We start from the raw sequence: 17441 nt of genomic DNA, 5'->3' as shown, positions 1-17441 counted from the left end.
CCCTCCTCCCAGTTCTCAGTATGTGGGCAAGGCTGGGGTGAAGGGAATGGGATTGGGTCTTCCCTGAGTCCTAGTTATTATATCAACCCCTCTGGGTTATTGGCTGCCAGCCATTAAGCTCTTCTAAACTTCACCACGGAGCCAACCCACTTTATAGTTGTCCTGGGCTCGAGGAGCCACAAATGCTGTTTAAAGCTACCTTTGTACATCCCTATGCTGAGTAACAGTGTGCGGTCCTTGGCCATAGTCAAGGATCTGGCCTTAGAGTCCAATATAATGGAACAGAGATGATAATGCTATAGGGCCTTGTCTTGAAGTCCTTAGTCAGACAAAACTGTTCTTGACATCAGTGGGAGGGTTTTGTGAGTGAGTAATACAGAATTGTACTCATAACTGTGATGCTCGCAGATCAAGTGCCAGCTCATGCCATGGTCCCCATGACTCCACTGAATGACAAATACATAGCTGGAACCTGTCTGGCTCACCTGTGTGTTGGTATTGCTAAAAGAGGTATTAGAATTATAAGAAGGTTTAGACTTTATAGAATGCTTGTAAGTTGCTGCATGCATTAATTTCACTTATAACATCTGTATCGCATATTATAAGATATTATTTGAGTATTTGCATTGTAAGACTCTGTAACTGTGTAAATCACCAGACAGGAGAGCGAGACATTAACTAGTGTAAAATGCTGATTTCCAACAGAAAGTGTTACATTCTGGCCGACAAGGAAGGCCCATCAACATCAGATGGACTAGAATGGAACATTAAAGAGGAAAGACGACTTTGTTGTTTACTCTCTCCACCTCCATAAAGATGAGGCTTGCAAGTGGATTCCTTCCATCAGCTGAGTTTGCCCCTCAGAGCAGCAGGAGGAAGGGAATAAAAACCCCTAACAAAGAGGAACTGTATCTTTACGTTGCTTGGACTCTGGGGGGCAAGGATTACTAGGCATATGCAAAAGATCCCCAGTGCTTTAGGGTTAGCCCTAAAGGACATATTGACCTTGCTTATTCTAGAAGCTACCATTACTTTGGAAACTTAAGATTGTAACTCATTTGTGTATGTATGTTTACCTACTTTAAACTTGAAAATAACTCTCGCAGTTCCTTTTCCCATATAATAAATCTTTAGATAGTTTATTACAGGACTGGCTACAAGCACCGTCTTACCTGAGGTAACTGATTGGTCCTTTGGGACTCGGAGTAACCTGAATATTGCTGTGATCCGTGGTATAAGAGACCATCTGTCACAAAGTTAAGCTTACCGAGGTGGCAAGACAGAGGATTACCCAAGGGGACTGTCTGTGACTCCATGTTAAGGTTGTTATAATGCCTGAGGAGTTTGCACTTCATAATTTGTTGGTGAAATCTAAGTGTACATCTCACAACAAATTTGGGGTTTGTGCCAGGCTTTCTAACTGTCTCCCCTGAGACTGGTACTCACACTCTTGAGTCACTATAGGACAGCTTGACAATAACTAGATGCATTAGTTGTATGATCAGATGAACCTATCACATAGTTTGATACAAAATAGTTAGACACACTGAAAGAGATGGTTCACAATGTATCCGAATTAATTTGTTTTTACAAAAATATTAAATATTTGTTGGTCTGACACACACAAAAATAACCTCACACAAAATCTCTTTTGCTGTAAAGATGGAAATTTCATCATGGGTCAAATTTAACTTGACTTTTTAAACAGCTAACCTTTTTCCAATATAATTGGACTGTTACTTTGCTAATTGTTTTTTTCCCCATATATGAATTATTTTGGTTCTGATATAAAGATATTCTGTCTTTCTTTCTTGACTTCCTTTTTTAAAAGGAATGTGGCAAGAATGATTAATCTATAATTACACTGAAGGAAAAAAAGCTATTAGAAATAGTAATAAAAGTGCAATTTTGACAGCATTTACCCTGATAACCTTTGAAATCTGAAGCAGACATTTTCCACAGGAGTCTTTTTGTTACCAATCCTGGGAATTCAGAGGTATGAATTTGCTACAGAAACATGTTAATTTTTTTTTAAATTACAAAGCAAGATGTCAGGGGTATTGAGACAAAGTATGTTCCCAGGTCTACGTGCATGTACAATTTCATGCAAATTAGACTGAATCTTACTCTGTATTTTGCTTCTGTGGGCTAAACTGTCTCGCCCCCTACCAAACCTGAGTAAATTTCCCCAATGTATCTGTGTAATCATAGACTCACTTGTCATGGCCCCCAAAATCTCCTACTATGGCACAGATTGCTGCCCTACAGAGCAGTGCCTAGCTGCTCCTGGGAGCGTGGAATACTCCTATGCAGGCTCCCCAGAGCCATCTTTATTTCCACCATGCACCAAACACACTTCCTTCCTGCTCTCTATCAGGATTGACCCTCTTGGGGAATAAGGATGGATTTGGCCTTTAACCAGAAGTGAGAAAGTGAAGAACAAGAATTTTTTCCAGGTTTAGCTAAATATTTCTTCATTAAATGAGATGCCTGCTAAAATGATTCCTCTAGGCGACATGGGAGCAAGTAGGTCTGTCCCAAAGCACAGAGGGGCTGGTTCCAATGGACCAATTTTTACACTGTTGCAACTCTACTGACAACAGTGGGTAACTCCTGATTTATACCACTGTAATTATACAGGGCAGATAGCCCCGAAAGTAAAAAAAATTCCAATACTTGGTATTCTCAGGACAATACCTCAGGTTCCCCATCAAGTCTGATCCTGTACAAATATTAGCAGTGGGGCTCATTTTCTAACTTAGCTCAAGTCAGTGCTAGAAGTGTCAATAAAAGTGATTTACGATAAAGATTTTGTAGCTGGGAACCAAATGTGCTTCCACAGAGAGTGTTATAACGGAAAACCTTGCCATGAGGTGAGAGTGAGACATATCAAACTGTGATAAGCGAACTCTCAATAATTGCCTCACTGGGAGCTTGATCTGAAGGGCTTTTAACCTAATGGAGTGTAAATTTGCTGCTGACTTTCTCATTTTGAACCAACATGTAGATAAGTGGATCCATGTTGTGCTCAAGAAATAGCTATTGCCTGCATTCTATAATCTGTCAAAATAATCATAGCATCTGCAGGAACTAGTTGAGTAAAAGTTTCTTGTCTCAAAAAGGAAAGTTGCCCACTGAATACACTCCAAACAAAATCCCACATAAGTGAAAAGCAATTTTACTCTGGAGCTTTCTCAGTCTCTAGTCCAAGATCAAGAGGCCAACTCTTTATTGCAGCATGACGACTTCAGGCTTTCCAATATTTATGAGTTAATCAGGTGTCCTGGGCAATTCGAGCATTCTGTCTACCTAAATTCCTCCTGTAATTTCATTAACATGTGTTACAGTATGTTGGATCATATTAAAGAAGTTCTGTATTAAAATCACAAATGAGTTTGATTCCCCATAGTTTAAATTCCAGGTTATTACTAATTAAGAGGTCTCTTGGTTTTTGGTACTGTTTCTCTATGTGTGAAACTTGCAAGCTGCTAATTGCGTTAGTACATTCTAAGACAGAGTCTGTTCTCAAAGCAATTCACAGAGAAAGAGACTCAAAGCAATACTCTGTAACAACAGACACAGCACCCAGAGATTCCCCGCCCTTTTGTTGTATTAACAATTGTGATTAAAATAGAGATAGAGGATGTATGTGGATGGATGCTTGGTGTGGATAATGACTGAATGATCAGGGAGGTGCCAGCCTAAGAATCCAGTGTCCATCAGCTGAAGAAGGCGTCAAGTGGAAATAACCAGAGGACCCCTGGAGGGCAGACTGGAATCCACCCAACAGCCTCAAGAATGGGAGAACCAAAAAACAAGATAACATCTAGCAGCACGGAGCCGTCAGGAATGTGCTATCTGCTGACTGATTCAGCAACAGCATGATGAAGCAATTCCCATAGACTGGCATAGGAAGAAATTCCTATAAAAATGGACTCTAGAAAGTAAGAACTTTGGGGGTCTGATTCTGCAAACCAACTTCCAGGAGCATCAGATGAGCATCTGACAAGGCCCTGTTCCCTCCTCATGTCCAGGCCACCTGGCCAGTGGCTTGACATGAGCAACTCTAAGGCTGGTAACTATGATAACAACCTTGCAGAACCTGTGTGTGTGTGTGTGTGTGTGTGTGTGTGTATGAATGAATGTGTGAATAAATATGAGATTGAATGGAATGTTATAGCTATAACTAACTGCTTACTATGATTCTTTCTGTAGTCACAATAAATGTGGTATTTTGCCTTTTCCCCTTTAATAAGATCCTGCTGGTTTTTATTTTATTGGTATAACAAGCATTCTTAATTTCCTGTCCTAAACTATTATTAAATAGCTGCTGTATTTTACCCAAGAGTGTGGCAAAAATTGCACCTCCATTTTTATAATAGAAACATTTTATTTCAAAATGCCATTTCAAGCATCAGGCTCCAACCTGGAGAAATTAGAGGTGTCCTTCAGCCAGCTGCCTTGCCCTCCAAATAACGGGACTCTATCCTTCTCTGTAAGGACTTTTCTTTACAACCACCTGGTCACTACTGAAACTCCCCAACATAGGGCTACCCTTGTACAGATATATTTCTCAGCATGCTTTTCTGATAATTGGCTGCTGTTTCCTGATATATCTCTCTCTCTCAACTGTAAAAATTCCTATTATGTTTTCTATTTCTCTTGCCATTGAGGAGATGGCAGTCTTACAAGGAGTTGAGTGCCTACTGTAAAGTGCTGAGTATATTTGCTCTGAGCTTCCATTGCATGATTGGGCCCTGTGTGCATTAATATAAATGCCCTCTATTCTGCCCAGGCAATTAGAAATTAATCCCAGTGCTCTGAAAAGTTCAAATATATTATTACTGTGTAAATGACAAACCTGTAGTTTGATAATTTCACATTTCAGACTGGGTGACTCCCTGAAACCTTGGCCAAAAGCTCTCACAGATGTACAGTCATACTGTCGAACATCACACAATCCATCATTCTCCAGCTCTGTAATTTCTGGAACCTGACCTTTGAAGTAAAGATCAGTAAGTGAAAGTCAACAAATTAACTGATTAACACACATTTAAGCTATGTAAAGCATAACACATCTCTCTGTCTATAACTATACATATCTTAGAAGAAAGAGTAAACAATATTGCCCTGCCTGGTCTGTCTTCAGCATTTCATTTTGTCTGGTTAAAATGTTTAAATGAGAATTCAGATACAATTTTAGAATGACAGAAATCTATCATACAGCAGATATGGGAAAGAGATATACAAATATGGTACAACATCTTGTAGATCTAAATTAGAGATCCAATCAAAGAAAGAAATTAACTGGAACATTTTATAAATTTGAAGTTTCAAATTTCCTATTCAGCTCTACTTTTGATATTGAGTAGGCGAGGAAATGTTCATGCTGCCAAGAAGTGGCTGGGCATGTGTCAGGTCTGCTTCTCATTTATAGTAACATACCTTTACACTCCTCTGGCAGTATAAAGTGTAACTGAGAATCAGGCCCTAACATCAGAAATGGTAGAAATGGAAATGGATGGGGGAAAGGAGTCTACAGCCCAAACCTAACTGTTTTCTTTTTGATGTAGATACTCTCCTAAAATAGTCTGCTGTCAGGGAAGCAGCTCCTCCAAAATAAAAAAGTATTCTACTGCCACTTAATGATCAGGGCTCTTCAAGAAGTTAAAAATAGGGAATGGATATGTGTGACAGCTCTCCTTGACAGAAGACAGTGTGTGAAATATGCTACTCTCCTCAGCTAGTAGTCTAAATTGTATATTCAGTGAGAGTTGTCAATATTTTAATTCTGACATGCCAGAAACTGAGTCTGTGGCTTGCCCTTGGGAAACCAGGAGGCAGAACAGATAACACATATAGCTGTTATTGAAATGAAGTTGTGGGATAATGAGTAGGCCCACTGTAGGGAACGATTGTCAGTGTGCAAAAGCAGGGGAGAAAAGCAATAAAATGAGCTGGTCTGGCACAAAACCCAAGAACATTGTATGAGTAAATCTTCCTGTATAGTTCTACTTACCAGACAACACACTGCAATCATATGAGCTAAAGCCTTGAAAACAGGCACAGCCCCATTCTACACACTGTCCATTACCACTGCAGAGATTGGGGCATTTTAATGCTAAGAGAAGGTCTTCAATTGACCCCTGAAATCCTTGTGTGTTGTAATTTATTTCTTCCAAAATCCTCTTTTCACATTCATTCTCTAACAGGGCCATGCCTGCTTCTGACCAGCTGAGATCATCCTTCAGCAATAGATCTTTAAAACACATATCTACTGTATCCTCTATCCGCCTGCCAAGAAGAGCAGTGCAAGATCTGCCTATGCTGGAGTTAGCTATTGTCTGCTTGCATAATGCCAAGGCGCTGGACTCAGTGAGGCCAGAAGGTGTGGGCCAAGAAGGAAAAAATTCTTGGTGTGTGTCAGGGGTATGGTCCTCTGGAAAAAAATAGCTAAACCCTTCCAGGTCCGTTTGGCTGAGACTTTGGAATGGAAATACAGAAAGATATTCATAATAATGCTGGCGCTTCCATCTATTTCTGACAGGCTGTCTTTTGTGGAGATGGCTGTCATACTTCTGTTTATTTCTTCTACTTCCCAAGCTCAATAAGCCTTGTTTTTCTGTTCCAGTGTCTTCCCTTGAATTTGTAGCTGTATGTGGTAGGGTTTGTGTGTGATGTTTGGTTTGATTAACAGATTGGTCTTCTCCGGACAGAAGAGCAGAAGAATCCTTTTCATGTGAAGATGCACGTCTGCTTAAGCGTCTGATAAGATCAACAGAGCTAAAATACTCAGCAGTGACATCCAGTCCTGGTATTAAAGAAAGAAACTTAACATTTTCACTTTCTTTGCAAGATGAAGCAAATTCTCTTCGAGAAACAGAATCCAATTTATTCACCGATTCATATAATCCAGGATCATCAACTGTGCAACTACAGAAGGGTGTTTTCTTGGATGAACTTAAAGAACTCGGTGTTTTGTCAAACAAACTGTCTCCTGGTGAAATTCTATAAAAGAAGGGGAAAAGAAAAATGAATATACTGCAAATTGTTATGTCGCTGAATTGTTTTATTTTAGAAGTCCACAGTGTTGTTTACACCACTGGACCCTAGATTATAGTAGATACTGAATATCACCATATAGCCTTTCAAAATTTTGAGTGACCTATTTAAATTACAAAACCATGAGAATAAATTTTGATAATATGATTAAAATGCATGAATAAATGCGTTGGTTTGTGTGGTACACCTGGTTATATTGTTTAATAGCCTTTTAACCAATACTAAGGGCTTGGCTACACTTGCGAGTTAGAGCACATTAAAGGAACCCCAGGCGCTAGCTCACTACCTGTTCACACTGGCAAGACACGTAGAGCACTCTGACTCTGCAGCTAGAGCGCTCCTGGTACTCCCCCTCGGCAAGTGGAATAACTTTTGGTGCGCCCCTGCTGGAGCGCCGCGGCACCAGTGTGGACACCCTGGTCTGTTAGTGCGCTTTGATCAGCCTCCAGAAGTGTCCCACAATGCCTGTTCTAACCACTCTGGTATCACTTTGAACTCTACTGCCCTGCCCTCAGGTGACCAACTGTCAGAACCACCCTTTAAATTCTCTGGGAATTTTGAAAATCCCCTTCCTGTTTGCTCAGCCAGGCGTGGAATGCTCTCAGCGAATCTTACCAGGTGACCATGCCTCCACGCGCCAGGCAATCCCTGGTATGGAGCAATGGCGAGGTGCAGGACCTCATCAGTGTTTGGGGGAGGAAGCTGTCCAGTCCCAGCTGCGCTCCAGCCGTAGGAATTACGATACCTTCAGGCAGATATCAAGGGACATGATGGAAAGGGACCATGACCGGGATGCACTGCAGTGCAGGATTAAAGTGAAGGAGCTGCGGAATGCCTACCGCAAAGCCCACGAGGCAAACCACCTCTCCAGTGCTGCCCCCACAACCTGCTGTTTCTACAAAGAGCTGGATCTGATACTTGGGGGCGACCCCACCTCCATTCCAAGGACCACCATGGACACTTCAGAGCCCAGTGCAACAAGGCAGGAGGAGGAGGAGGAGGAGGAGCAAAGCTGGAGTGAGGGTGCTGAGGCAGAAGAAGACACCCAGGAATCCCTAGATGCATGCAGCCAGGAGCTGTTCTCAAACCAGGAGGAAGGTAGCCAGTCGTGGCAGCTGGTGCTTGGGGAAGGACAAACACCAGAGGAGGTTCCTGGTAAACGGTTTTTATTTTGGGAAGGAAGTTATTCTGTGCAGGCTCTTGGGGTGAGCAGGGTTAGGGCTGCATGCATGCCTAGATGCGGAATACGGCATTGATGTGCTCTCTACCATCGCGGTAATTGGCCTCAGTGATCTTTGCAAAGGTCTAATCCAGAACTTGGGCAATGCGCTTGCACTGGTTTCTCGGGAGAGCCACTGTGGTCCTTGTTCCAGTAAGGCTAACTTGTCCGCGCCACTGTGCCGTGAGGGGTGGGGGGACCCTTGCTTCACACACAGGCAAGCTGCATATGGGCCAGGGAGGAAGCCGCATTGCAGTAGAAGACCCTCCCTTGCTTCCCAGGTCATCCTCAGCAGTGAGATATCTTCCAGGATGAACTCCTGTTTAAAATGTGGGGACACTGTTCAGTATAGCAGGCCCCTGCTGTTGTCGGTAGCTACCGGTGTGGTGCTCTGCTCTTGTTCGATGATGATAACAGTCAGCTGCATGAGTGTTCCCTCTGTGTGCTGCCCCAGCTCTGCGCAGATAGCTAACACAGCAGACCCCAAGAGAACCTCCCAAAACCACAGACTCTAGTAAGGTACGAAGGAACATCGGCCAGGTTTATTGTCAAACGAAGCATAGTAATAGTTCCCTATAGACTCTACAGGGCATACTATGAATTTGTGCTCCCTGGCAATGGACACAGCTCAGTCAGTGGCAGGACACTCCACTGCCCCCTAGGCTGGACAAAGATGTGCGCTCCCGGACCTACTTTTATACAGATGCAGGACAGATTACTCATCATAGTTCAAACGAATCTATCCATCATGTTGTCCTTTTGACCCTGTCTTTAAGATGCACCTGCCTGTTCCTTGTTGTGTCTGTGGAGTGTTCTGATGCTGTCTTGGCACAAGTTCCTCTCACACACACTTACGTGTGTGTGTGTGTGCACATGCTTCTAACAACCTTTTCTTGCCAACTTCTGTGAGTGGGACCTGCCTCTGGCTCACAGCCCAGCTTTGCTTAACACTGCCTTGGAGTACTTTGGTTCAGGCTTTACTTTGGTTCAGGCTTCAGGCTTCAGGCCTCAGACTGGGCCTCTGATACAAGAATTTATGTTTCAGGGCCTCCCCTTACTACATCTGCTACTGTTGGCTCTCCCCAAGGCAGAAACCCAGAGGACAGTACAGACGTGAAACAATCAGTCACACTTGACCCTGTGCTTACTCACCATTTTGGGGCTCCCGTGGGTTATGTGCGCTCGCTTTGGGATGGACAAATTATGCTATTGTGTAGACTGTGCTTGTCCTTAAGTATGGGGGAATCATTGCTCTGTCTGGTGTGAACAATGCTGCCTCTGTTAAGTGTTGCATTTTGCCTTTACAGATGCAACCTTGAGATCTCAGCCGTCCGTGTTATTACCGGCCGAAAGACTCCAAAGAATCAGAAAGAGGCCATGTAGAAGCAAGGAAGACATGTTGCATGAAGTAATGCAGCATTCAAATAATGAAAATCAAAAAGTGCAGGAGTGGCAGGACAGTGAAAGGAGGATCCGCCAGTAGAATGAGGAGCGCCGGCACAAAAGCGCGGTGCTCCGGCAGCAAAGCACGGATCGGCTGATAAGCATAATGGAATGCAAAGCGGACTCTATCCAGGCGCTCGTAGCCATGCAGGCGGAGCACTACCGCACCCGCCCACCCCTGCAGCCCTTGTCCCCAAACTCTTTCCCTTGTGCCCCCATGTCACCTCCAACCCACTTTCCCCAACATCCAGGTTCTTACTGCCACCAGCTGCCTCCAACATCTGTAGCTTCACCACCCAGCCCTGAAAACTATGACTCTTACCCACTGCACTCAACCCCTATCACCATGCAGTAAACCCATCCTGAACTGCAGCACTCATTGCACTGCACTCCAGACAGGAAGGCTGAGTATGATAACAGGACATACGCAAATCTGTGATTGTACAGTTCCCCAACCCACCCCATTGCCCTTTCTGTTTCCCAAGCAGTTGTGTTTCTTTTCAATAAATCAATTTTCTTTTCAATAAATGGATTTTTTGGCTTTGAAAACATTCTTTATTATTGCATAAAGTAAAAGATACCTTAGCCCAGGAAAGAAACAGGCATTGCAAGTCAGTGTAGCAAACACAGATTCCTACTAACATTGGAACCATTGCACTTCACTCCCGTGCAGGGCACCAGACATTACTGGTGGCTTTCAGCCTCAAATTGCTCCGTCAAGGCATCCCTAACCCTTGCAGCCCCGCGCTGGGCCTGTCTAATAGCCCTGCTTTCTGGATGTTCAAATTCAGCCTTCAGGTGTTGAACCTCTGAGTTCCATGCCTGAGTGACTTGTTCACCCTTCCCTTCACAAATGTTATGGAGGGTACAGCACGCGGATATAAACGCAGGGATGCTGTCATCGTCCAGGTCCAGTTTCCCATACAGAGAGCGCCAGCGGCTCTTTAAACAGCCAAAAGCACACTCCACAGTCATTCTACACTGGCTCAACCTGTTGTTGAACCGCTCCTTGCTGCTGTCAAGGCTCCCTGTGTAGGGTTTCATGAGCCATGGCATTAAAGGGTACGGGGGGTCTCCAAGGATCACAACGGGCATTTTGACTTCCCCTACGGTGATCTTCTGGTCTGGGAAAAAAGTCCCAGCTTGCAGCTTCCTGAACAGGCCAGTGTTCTGAAAGATGAATGCGTCATGCACCTTTCCAGACCAGCCTGCGTTAATGTCAATGAAATGGCCTGCGTTAATGTCAATGAAATGCCCACAGTGATCCACAAGCACCTGGAGAACCATAGAGAAATACCCCTTCCGATTAACGTACTCGGAGGGTAGGTGGGCTGGTGCCAGAATTGGAATATGCGTGCCATCTATCGTCCCTCAGCAGTTAGGGAAACCCATTTCTGCAAAGCCATCCACAATGTCATGGTTCTTCTGAGCAGGATGCGATTAATGGCCCTGCAAACTCACATCAACACGATTCCAACGGTCGACTTTCCCAATCCAAACTGGTTAGCGACCGATCGGTTGCTGTCTGGAGTTGCCAGCTTCCAGAATGCAATAGCCACTCGCTTCTCCACCATCAGGGCAACTCTCAATCTTGTGTCCTTGCGCTGCAGGGTGCGGGCGAGCTCCTCACACAGTCCCATGGAAGTGGCTTTTCTCATCCAAAAGTTCTGCAGCCACTGCTCGTCATCCCAGACTTGTATGACGATGTGATCCCACCACTCAGTACTTGTTTCCCAAGCCCAAAAGCGGCATTCCACGGTGGTGAGCATGTCCGTGAATGCCACAAGAAAACTCGTGTCATATGCGTTACTCGAGTTGATATCATCGTCGGAGTCCTCACTGTCACTTTGGATCATAACCAAACGTGACGTGCTGGCGAGACTCGTCAGCATACTTCTCAGCAGTTCGAGCTCCATTCCCGCAGACCAAAAGGGAAGACAGAGCGCGCAGGACAAAAAACATTGAAAGATGGCGCCAAATGTGGATGGACGCACAGGGATTGCTGGGATGCAAACTGATGCATCACGGGGCGTTGGGACAGGACCCAGAATGCCCCGGCCCTCCAACCCCCTTCCCACAAGCCACACCGCCAGAATGGGAAGAGGTGCTCTGTGGGATAGCTGCCCATAATGCACCGCTCCCAATGCCGCTGCAAGTGCCGCAAATGTGGCCACACCAGTGCACTTGCAGCTGTCAGTATGGACAGACTGCAGCACTTTCCCTACTGTGCTCTCCGAAAGTGGGTTTAACTCAAAGCGCTCTACATCCGTAAGTGTAGCCATGCCCCTAAATGGCAATTAATCCTCAAGCATTCATTTGTCACATCAATAATTAGTGCCATAAAATAATTAAATTTCTATAGTTTCTTTCCGTGATTAAATATCAACCAATAATGCTGGGAAGATTTTGTAATAAGACAAGTTTTCAGAGTATGTAGGGGAAAAGCTGAATTGAAAATTAAGAAATTTCTGCAGGGGATTGATATTTGATTGAAGTAAATGGTTTTTCTTACCTCCACTCATTAATAAAAGTAAGATAAGCGTTAGAATTCTTTGGGATTTCGATCCCATTCACAGTGTGGTAGTCATTCTCTGCATCTCCATCAAATGAGCCGCAAAGTCCTAAAGTGTTCTTATAATCTGAACTGGGCGCCCGGAGTGTCAGACTCATTCCCCATTCACTCACATCAGCACGAATGAAAGCTCCAGAAGAAAATGAGATCTAAAAAGGGATTGATATTACCACAACAAATAGAAACAACTAATTATTAGGTATAAAATATCAGACAACAGGGGAAACAAATAGGGAAGTGCCAGGTATACAGCAGTTAAACTCCTCATCTGACTAACCTTTCCAGAACTATTTTCATATTGTATCTCACAGTCAAACCCTACAAGCCAGTGTGGTAATTTCATGGCCACATAACCTTCATGACTGTCAGATATATTATACATTGTAGTCCTGTAGGACTTCATGGTTGTTAGCAGGGATAAAATGGAGGACCAACTGCTCCAAAAACACAAGGAGCCAGAGATCAGCTAAGCATAGAGAAGATCAAGTCACTCCATGTATGCCGGCACCAGGGAGAGGGGACATACAGGTGCCACCAGAGGATCACCTAACACTGGGGTCACGCTCAACCTTCTAGCTGGCTGTGCTGGCTTTAAGTCCAGAATCTGATGGTAGTATGGTGCAAAGTCACCTTCTACACATGAGAAGCTGGACCTAAATGCTCCAGAATATCTCAAGAGAATCTCAGAGTTTTATTATTTTAGTTCAAACATCCCTGCAATCTATTGGAAAAGGAATTATGTGTTTTAAGAGCAAAATCTTCTGGATAGATGTAATAAGATATTTTCATAGATTAATATGGCCAGAAGGGACCATGGTGATCATCTATTCTGACTTCCTGCATAACACAGGCCATAGGACTTCCCTGAATTAATTCCTGTTTGAACTAGAGCATATCATTTAAAAAAAATCCAATCCTGATTTTAAAATTGCCAGTGATGGAGAATCCACCACAAGCCTTGGTAAATTGCTCCAAGGGTTTATTATCCACACTGTTCAAAAGTTTTGTCTTATTTCCAGTCTGAACTGGTCTAGCTTCAACTTCCAGACACTGGATTTGAATAGGGACAGTCTTTCAGTAGATAAAGTGACAATGCTTTACCCATAATTATTTTTCTTCAGTGCTAAGCAATATTTCTGCCAGTTTAATGTGGAAAATGCTTTATTAGAAAAAAAGTTGATAATTAAATTGCAGCAAGCAGGTAAAGAACATAATCATTCTTCATTAAACTGGTTTATCTTTTCTGTAATCAGAAACAGTGAGCTCTAGGCAAAAGGAAAAATAAGGATGCTTGTACATACATAGAAGAGCAAAAAGTGTTACTCTTGCATGGTAAGTAATAGTAGAAGAGGTGACTGGCACAGGATTAGTAGCTGAAGCAAGGAGATGGGACTTTACAACTCCTGGTTTTCACTCCCAAGTCTGCCCTTGACTCACTGAGTAAATTATGGCAAACTGGTTAACCTCTCTGTGTCTCAGTTTCCCTAGAATGGGGATAATGATACTTTTCTACCTTATAGAGGTGTATTGATTAATTGATTCATATTTGGGCTCTTCAGATGAAGTATACGAGATAAATGAAAATCTGGCCACTTTTATTTCAGTTTCTAAATGTGGATTTTGCCACCCACGTTTAAAATGTTGCTCTTGGTTCTTAATTTACTAAAATTGTCATGCAGCTCGAATATCTAAAATTATAAAGCACTGAGGCCTAAACATTTTCTTTGTAATTCAGGCTTCAAAGGATAATCTCCTCTTGACATGCGTATGTAATTTCCAAGAGCAGCGGTGGGACTCATCCATGTGTTCTGGGAGGATATTTTATCCTTTTGATTCAATGGGATTAGAGTTGTAAGATAGGCTTTATTGTACTGTTTCACTATAGAAGATAACACAGGCTTTGGCAGTATGAATTGGCAGAAATACCTTCCAAAATGAATAACACCACAGCAAATAATATTTACCGTGACTTTTCTTCCTAGATAGGATTCAGTGATCCTGATATTGCTTCCCATTATGTCTCTACTCTTTACAGATAAATGTGGCTGTGACTCATGTAGTTGACCGCTGCACATGTCAAATGCAATTATATCACTTCCTTCTTTGGCAACAAAGCCACAGTTACATGATGCTGGGAAGTGAAGGCTGCCACAGTCCCACTGGCGCACATGAACTTCAAAATCCCGAGATGTACTCTTATAGAGCACAAATGTTCCAGTTTTAAAATTATCGTACAACCTGGGAGCAAAAGAAAAGCATGTGACATCATCTTCATCTTCAAGTATAATAAAAAGCTGCAACATGCTTTGTCAAAAACTTTGCCTCTAAGATACAAATTTCTAATATTTTATTTGCACTGTCTACTGTTTTCCTTACAAAGTGATCTCCATGCTCTAAGTAAGCCAAACATTAAAGTTAAAAATAAATTTAAAAAACCTTTTTTTGTTCTAGAAATCAGCATAATGACTTGTTACATGGAGAGAGCTGTAAGTCAAAAATTTAAAATAAGAGAGATCAGAGTATATTAAAAGTAGACTTTGCTGGAGCTGCAGAGGGAGGTGCAGAACAACATCCGGGAGGGTGGAAGGATGGGCAGGTGGTGTAGAAGTGGGGAGTGAATGTATGTATGGAAAGATAGCCAGGAGGACAAGAGGGGTTTACATCAAAGATTGGCAGTGTCAAGAGAAGCACTTTCAACCTTTTGATATGAGAGAGGCCATTACGTGTCTCTAAAGGGTTAAATGATTTAAACAGGAGGAGCCTAAAGTGTTAGGTGGAGAGTGTTACTGAAGTGTGTAAATACCACGTACAAAAATGGTTTAGAAGATCAGAGACTTGGGTAAGAGTCAGTTTGAACTCAACAGCAACAGAACAGCAATGTGCATATTCTTGGAGACACAAAAAATGGTTTAGCTTAAACACAAGTCGTGGCTTTTTTCTCAGGAGGGAATTTTCTGTTCCTACAAGGATAAGCATTCAATTTACTGGTATTAAATTAAACAAATGGAAGATTGTTTGGAAGCTAACAGTATGTCAGGACATATATAGTGTCTGAAATTTAACTATAACATAAATAGTGTTTAATTTTTGCTATATGCACAGTGACCTAGTAGACATAGTGCATATGTGGTTGGGATGGCCATCCTACTGGGTTTGCAAGGCATTAGCTAGTGATTCACTAAAGACAATTGCTGTGTACTTAGCTCGTTTCCAGCTTGTAAATAAAGAGGTTGCATTGTTTATTCCAAATCATCAGCCTCTCTCTTTTTGGCAGCATGCTTTCAGCAAGAGAATACCATTATAAATCACAAACAAGCCCAATCCTGCAGTATCTCCATGGTTAAATTGCACACTGAAGAGAAGTGTCCTGTGAAGCTAACTCTCACTGAAGTAGGAATGACAGAATCAAGCTCATTGTTTTGTTTGTTTTTTACTGCTAGTAACATAAGGCCCTCTGTGAAGAACATGCTAATAAAATTTTTGCTCATGTGAGACTATGCTGCAACACAGGGAAGGAATCTCTAGCCCCAATACACACTGTAGGGCCATCCAGTAGCTGACCCAATCCTGGTAAGAGAAGATGCATTTCTCCCATCCTAAATGGGGTTCACTCTGTGGCTCTATACTATGTGTGGATGAGCATCCTTGTTTGGGGGCCACACGTTCCCTTCCGGTCAGCCCTGTTACCCTGACGAGAACCAATGGGAACATTTTTCCTGTGGTGCTCAGGCAGTGCATAGTTTCTCCTGCATGGATTCTCTTCTGCCTTGACCCTCCCCATGCATTAGAAATGTCACAGAAGAGGGAAAAGTACAACAGAACTTGCACTCATTGAGGACACGGAAGCTGCTCTGTCCCTGTGTGAAAAGGCTTTGTGGCGATGTGTGAAAGGCAGCTAGGCATATGACTGGCTCAAAGAGCATTAACCCATACAGCACTTTGCTAAGTAAATTATAGGTAGTTGCTAGGAGACTGTGCTGATGGAGTGGCTGTTCACTGTCTCAACCCCTCCCATTCAGCCAATCCTCCTGAAATGTGTGTGTTTTATCGTACACTTTATATAGAGAGTGAGCAAGAGCGCCTACAGGTAGCCACCATTCCTCCGCTGGCATGCTCCACAGCCACACTTCACAGGAACAATACAATTTGCCTCATTCTATTGCCATGCAGCAAAGAAAAGCATCTTGCCTTTAGAAATACAAATAATAGAAGCATTACTATGAAGCCCATACAAACTGAAACATGTTTATCCCTATTGTTTTGGGGATGAATGTGTGGAGGAGCCGGGAGAAATGTACAATAAGCAATTTAACAGTGTTGCTAATATAAGTTCATGAAATCACTTATAATTAAAAGTAGCAATCCAATGATTACCTGCCATCAAATGTAATTATATGTGGGTCAGTAAATGAGTAGCAGTAGGCAGAGGGAAGATCCTTTACTGTAATCTTCAAAACAAAGAGATTCACAGTAAGTAACTGTTATCAAGTCAGGCAATTAATTACATAATCTATGTACTAACACTAATATCACATATTAGTTACTGATCTTAAAACACCAGTTTGCTTTATAATCAATCCATTTTCAAATCTCTTTCCAAATTTTATTTTTTACTATTCTAAGTGGTCAAGTTAGCTTTAAAATATTAATATTTTTTAATTCAAAAGACAAATAGTTCCATTCAAATGAAAATGGAAAACTTCTCCATTAGAAATTACAGTGTGATTCAACACAGCCCGACTGAAGCCAGGGGAGGTTCAACATTTTATACCAGCTGAGGTGCTGGCCCTATCTTTTTTAAAAGATTTTAATGTGATGGTTTTCAACCTGTATGCCTTCTGGGATGTAGCGGTTCCACAGGAAATTGTCACTTAATATAGGTTCCACCATAATCTTGGTAACTCTGTCTCCATCCCGAGCAAAATCCGTCACAGCAGTGAAATGAACAATAACCTGGCTACAGGTTCCATTAATGCAGGGTTTCTGAAGAAGATCCACATCACAGGAAGAAAGAGCCAAGTTTAAACCTAGCTGCTCTTTATCTGTTTTAATGAAAACCAATCATTAGTGATTCAGTTAGAGGAAAAATCAAATCAGAAGGTATTTTCTCCCTTTAGTGTTTGCTTGAGAAACCAATAAAGATTT

The 17441-nt window shown here is 42.5% G+C and overlaps 1 protein-coding gene across 1 annotated transcript in view; it reads right to left on the bottom strand.

Moving 5' to 3' along the window:
* Positions 1-17441, bottom strand: part of VWDE (von Willebrand factor D and EGF domains) — a 62055-nt gene that overhangs the window by 24257 nt on the left and 20357 nt on the right. The window contains exons 7-12 of the mRNA XM_074945843.1: positions 17124-17338; positions 16671-16744; positions 14261-14534; positions 12237-12445; positions 6020-7008; positions 4862-4998 (exon numbers count right to left, since the gene is read on the bottom strand). Coding sequence (XP_074801944.1) covers positions 4862-4998; positions 6020-7008; positions 12237-12445; positions 14261-14534; positions 16671-16744; positions 17124-17338 — 1898 coding nt within the window. The remainder of the gene's footprint in view (positions 1-4861; positions 4999-6019; positions 7009-12236; positions 12446-14260; positions 14535-16670; positions 16745-17123; positions 17339-17441) is intronic.

The sequence above is a fragment of the Natator depressus genome, chromosome 2 (assembly GCF_965152275.1).
Source record: "Natator depressus isolate rNatDep1 chromosome 2, rNatDep2.hap1, whole genome shotgun sequence".
Lineage (NCBI taxonomy): Eukaryota > Metazoa > Chordata > Testudines > Cheloniidae > Natator > Natator depressus.
This window is presented reverse-complemented; position numbering and strand designations above follow the sequence as displayed.